This window comes from Arachis stenosperma, chromosome 4, assembly GCF_014773155.1.
Source record: "Arachis stenosperma cultivar V10309 chromosome 4, arast.V10309.gnm1.PFL2, whole genome shotgun sequence".
NCBI classification, from domain to species: Eukaryota; Viridiplantae; Streptophyta; class Magnoliopsida; order Fabales; family Fabaceae; genus Arachis; species Arachis stenosperma.
Genome location: NC_080380.1, coordinates 22,908,414 through 22,914,443, shown reverse-complemented (window position 1 = coordinate 22,914,443; position 6,030 = coordinate 22,908,414). Strand labels below are relative to the sequence as shown.

General features: G+C 32.8%; 1 protein-coding gene across 1 annotated transcript; it reads right to left on the bottom strand.

Annotated features, from left to right (window-relative positions):
* Positions 1-865: 865 nt before the first annotated feature.
* LOC130974773 (peroxidase 7-like) lies at positions 866-3,936 on the bottom strand. Its single transcript, XM_057899627.1, has 3 exons — positions 3,643-3,936; positions 2,721-3,063; positions 866-1,272 (listed from the first exon to the last, which is right to left on the bottom strand). Exons 1-3 carry the CDS (start codon positions 3,934-3,936, stop codon positions 866-868), a joined length of 1,044 nt encoding a protein of 347 aa, XP_057755610.1.
* Between the last annotated feature and the right edge of the window lie 2,094 nt (positions 3,937-6,030).

Here is a 6,030-nt window from a genome sequence, read left to right as displayed (position 1 = left end):
TTTATTTGTAAAATGACGTCAAGGACTTATTTGTCCTTCGAACTTTTTCCCCTTCCAACGTGGCACCGTAACGGACACCTGGACACCGTTTTAGCCACGTCAGCCAGTTCCGTTAGGTGTATGAGAGGCAAATAGACGTAAGGACTAAATTGTCCTCCGTTTGTTAAAGTCGGAGACTTTTTTGTATTTAAATTTTGTCAGGGATGTATTTGTCAAAAATTTGAAAAGTCAGGGACCTATTTGTCTTTTTCCCATAAATATATATATATATATTATTTAATTATATTCGATTTCAACTAAAGTTAAACTTTAATTAAATTTTCAAACTTTTGAATCTCTAGGTTTATCGGTTCCAATTCGACTTTTAAAACTTGGAAAAACTTCTTTAGGTAGACATTCGTATAAAAAAAAATGTAAAACATGAATCGTGAAATTTGTATAACCATATTTGTAGAACTTCAACATCCATAATGTTGCATCCCTAAGTCGATGTTTTTCAAGATGGACATGAGAGTGCTCGGCCAAGCTTTATATTTGTCCTCAAAAAGAAGGATTCCCATTGAAGGGTTGTAGTCCTCCCTCCATCGTTGCTAAGAATTTAATTTCAACAAATTGGAGGTTTCTAACCAAGTAAGATAGGGCCTTTCTGTAAATTCAGTAAGTTTGAGCCAGTGTGGTAGTTTCACTTTAATCTTTTGATATTATCATCTAGCGTGCTTATTTTTTTGTCACATTTGAAATAAAATTAATATATGATGTAACAATTTCAACAGTAAAAGTATGCACCAAAAGAAGAAATTAAGTAGAAAAAACGAGATCAAAGTACAAATAAAAAAAAAAAAAACAGAGAAATAATCAATATTCATCAATAAGCATTGGCAAAATTGCAATTGGTCCTGATTTCTCCTTCATCCTGAGCAGTGAGAACATCAATTACTCCAAACTTGGACATAGACACAGCAAATTGATGTTGGAAAATGGAGGGTGTTGAAGCCAATGCAGAAACAAGTGGTGAAGTTCTTGGATCAGAATAAAGCAATTGGTCTGTGTACAACAACCCCATTCTTTTGCTGAGGTTAATGTAGTAATTGTTGTCAAAGTTATTTGGAGTTGTGGCATCAAGATCCACATACTCTGAGGCCCACCTACACTTTCTTTGCAAGAAATTCAGATACTTTGGATCTATTGTTGGGTCTGGTTTTCCACTCCCTTGGTAGTTGTATAGCCTATATTGAATGGATCCACATGAACTTCTTCCAATTGTATGAGACCCTATAAATCCATTGGTAATATAGGAATGTTTAGTTTAACATTTTTAAGCAATTTCTTGCTAATATTTCCCAATTAAGTCTAAGTTAGCTAGCACTTTATTGGTTTAAAAGGGTGTTTGAAAATAAACCATGGTATTGAAAACTTTTTTTTTGGGTTTATTTTGGGCTTCAACTACTACTCAAATTTTATTATTTCAAACAACAGAGAACCAACTCTATATAAGCCAAGAATCAACCAACTGGCACCGGTGACTTTAACCGGATGTTGCTACTGATAGGCACACGGATATTTCTTTTTCTTGTAAATTGGATGGTTTTGGATATGATTTCTATGTTTCATGTGTTACGCATTAATAAAACATAATTAATTATATAGAACCAACTAATGAATGATCAAAGCATCTGTTCCGTGATTTTCTCCTAACACTAACATATCTTTCCTCGTGTTTTGAATGTGGTCAACAAGACAACAATAATTTAACAAACAAATTAAATTATAAATTAATAAAACTAATTATAATTAATTATATTGTTCCCTTCTTGGCTGATTATTAATTGTTCCATATACTTTTCCTATTTCAAATTAGTTAAATTTGATCATAGAATTATATCAAATTAAAGAATTCAATTACATACATCTTATCATTAGATTCTGAATAACCTACCTATACCATTGCTTGTTTAATTAACATGTTAGTGATATACAATATGGCTGAACTCTATACTGCATGGAATGTCCAAAAACAACTAGTCTATGAATAGACACAATTCAAACAAGATTAGTTAAAATCTAGTATTCTATGAATACTCATAATTAAGGTTAAAAAAATAAAAAAAATAATACTATTCATACACTAAATATGGTTAACATTTAGTTCAAAAAAATTAATTATTCTATTGGTCTTTATAGTTTTATCAAATTTTTAATTAAGTCCCTATAACTTTTTTGAATTCTTACACTACTTTTAATTTTGTAATTATGTTCTTTTTATGTCAAAAACGTTAAAATTAACAGAATATTTCTTCCACAATACATGCGATCAAAAATCTAATTAAGTTTTTAAGTATGAATATCTTTAATTTGTAAAAAAAAATTTAGTTAATTCTAATATTTTTTACATTAGAAAAGATTAAATTATAAAATTAAAAGCAGTGTAGGAACCCAAATAAAAAAAAAGTACAAAAACCTAATTAAAAATGTAATAAAAATATAGGACCAACAAAATAATTAAACTTAAAAAAATACTCTTAACATCTGTATAAAAATATGATGATTATTAATTAACTATGTATTTAGATTATTTTAAAATCTTTTTTTGGCGAATATTATTTTTTAATTAATAAACCAAAGAGAATACATGTTAGTTATTAAAAAAATACTAATATAAAAGTAACCCATAATAAAATTGAAAAAATAATAGTTGAGTTATAAATATTTTGTTAAATTACCTGAAAGAACAACTAAGTCAAGGAGAGTCAAGCCCTTGGATTGAAAGAACTCAATCAAAGAAGTAATATTTTCACGTCCAATGGGAATGATTTGAGTTTCTTTAGCAATGGAGATTCTGCCATCTTTTCTACCATAAGGAACTGCCCAATAGGGTCCACCCAATTCAACAGTGGCATCCCTTGCAGCTGCACTTAGAATGTCAGCACAAGACACTGTGTTGGGGCAACTTCTCTCTAACTCTTCCTTTATCTCATTAATCACATCAAACCCCCTCAGCTTCTTGCTTGCTTCTGCTCTTCTCTCACTCCCATCATGGTCCAATAGAATGGACCCATCACAACCCTGTATCAAATAATTGATCAAGTTATTTGAGTTCGGATCTTAAAGAATCATTCAAGAGCATCTCTAGTGTTGGTTTTTTTTTTTTTTCTAAATGAGTTCATTTCTTTTATTGTCGAAATTATTTTTTTAACTCCCTCTTTAGAGAATTTACAATTTAATGTTTAGACACTATAAGAAAAAATTTGGATTTTATCACGCTTAAAAGCGTGTCAAAAACTAAAAAAAAAAAAATGCATAACCACAAAACTGGCAACGTTTTTTTAATTATAGTCACATTTTTGCAGGGGTCATATCTGCATGGTACTCGTTGCTTTATCAAGACGCTTTAGAATTTTAAATAGAGGAATGTTAAGAGGTCAGTAAAATTTGTGATATATAGTCATTAATTAGTTATTATCAGTGTTTTTAGTTGTATGAGATGATATCTAATAATGTATGTCTATGATTATTTATTTTTCTTTTAATAGTTAAGTACTAATCAAATTTTAGTAAAAGTGTTAGTCCTAAATTTTCTCTTTTAAATATCAGTTAGCGACGACAATAAATTTAGTTTGATAGTTATGAAAAGTACATACATACCCTAACAACGCAATCATGAAATTGCAACCTGAGAAGACTAGCTGCCAAAGTGTGATCCTTTTGAATCCATACTTTGACTTTGTTATGTAGGATGGATTCAAATTCAGGACAACTTTTAAGATAGTAACCAAAAGAAAGAAGATTATCCAAAATGCTATCATCTAATGTTGGAACTTGGAGTGTGAAAACATTGTCACTTGGGACTGTCTCATCATCATTAGGATTGTTGGCTGAGGCTACAATGGTGTAAAGAAGCAAAAGGAGAAGGAATGTGAAGAAGGAAGAATTTGCCATATTCACTTTATATGAATTGTCATATAATAAATTTCTTCCTTCTGTGTGATATATACATGAAGATTAGAGGCATTGGTGGTTAGTAGTATATACATGTATTATAGACAAACGTGGGGCGCACCAAATTATTATGCATGCATGACATGCTAGCATGTAGCATTGTTTTCCTTTTTTTTTTAAATGCAAAGTCGATCATGTCTAGCATGAAATAAATTAATATGTGTTTTCTTTTATTATTTGTCATTGGTATGAGGACTAATGACTGCATGATTGATCACCGTATGAACATTATTGAATGAAAAATATAGAAAATCAACATTTGGCAACAATAATTATTTATTATTTTTAAATTAAAATTAAAAAGATATTGATATCAATTAATTAGATATTTAAAAATTAGGATCGTAACCATTGGAAGTGTTTGTAAGTGAAGTAACAAGAGTCACGCTATTTTCAATTCTCTATTATTGTTGAAGGTGCACAAGGGAAGTGTGAAAACAGAGCAAAAATAGAAACCGAGAGAAGAAATGAGAGTTCTTGTTTACTTAATATACAGAATGATGAATCACACTTTATACTGTTACAACAATCAGATATATATATTGTTCATCTAACTAACTGAGTTAGAGTAATTAGGGGCTAACTAAGAATTCTGTTATAGGCTACTTGTCTAACTAACTTGTTGCTACAACTAATAAATCAACTAACTAATTGCTAAGCTAGTACATCAAGTAACACCCTTTTTCAAGTTAGGAGTGTGTAAGTTGACCAGTCCTAACTTTCCAAAGAGTGTGGAGAACATAGACGGAAGCAGCGGTTTGGTCAGGATGTCCGCAACCTGTTCAGTGTTAGAGATGGGAAGAAGATGAATAAGACCTTCTTGGAACTTGTCGCGTACAATGTGGCAATCGGCCTCTATGTGCTTCGTGCACTCGTGGAACACCGGGTTGGAGGCGATGTGAATTGCAGATTGGCTGTCACAGTAGGTGCTGATGGGCTTGGTGAGAGGCATTCTTAAGTCCTTCAAAATGAAACTGAGCCAAATAGCCTTCTTAGTAGCAGCGGCGAGCACCCGATATTCAGCTTCGACTGAACTGCAAGCAACTGTCACTTGCTTTTTGCTCTTCCATGAAATCAGGGCAGTGCCGATGTAGAAGCAGTAGGCTGTCACAGATCTTCTTGAATCAGGACATGCCGTCCAATCGGAATCAGCAAATCCAGTGACACAGAGATCAGAGGTAGCCGAGAATACTATGCCAGTGGTAGGTGAAATTTTGATGTATCTGAGGATTCGATGGACAGCACTGAGGTGAGAAGTAGTGGGGTGGTCAAGGTATTGACTTAACTTTATGGCAAAGCTAATGTCAAGTCGGGTGTTGGTCAAATTGAGCAATTTGCTAACTAACTTTCGATATTCCGTAGAATCTGAGAGGGGAACGCCTTCAGTTTTGCTGAGTTTGGTACTGTAGTCCATAGGGGTAGAAACAGGCTTACAGTTCTCAAAACCAGCATCCTTCAAGATGTCCATAGCATACTTTCTTTGATTAAGAAGAATGTGCAACCTCCACCCCAATAAAGAATTTCAAATCTCCAATATCCTTGATTTTGAACCTATCATCCAAGACTGTTTTAACAGCATTAACAGGGGCAGTGGTGGTGCATTTTGAGGTGCAATTTGTTTGAAAATTTGATAGTTCCATCTATGTTGCTAATGGTTTGTGCACCATTAGGCAACCGAATGATTATAGGAGCTATCTTGAAATGAGTTTGAAAATCTTCTAGGCAATAGCATACGTGAATAGTAGCTCCTGTATCTATTATCCAAGAACCATATTTTGATACAGAAATGTTTAAAGCCAACACGCTTGACTTAAAATGCATGATATACACCAAGTTACCTTGATGAGGTACTTGTTCTAGAGTTGTGAGTTGGTTAGCACTGTGGATCTGCTTTGCCTCTCCCCTGTTGAGTAAAGCTAGTAGGGCTGATTTCTGCTCTGGAGTAAAGTCAACATTGAAAGTTTCATTTTTTTCCACACAACCAGAATCGTCAATGCCATCGCCATTTATTTCAGCACTGAAATTCATTGCTCC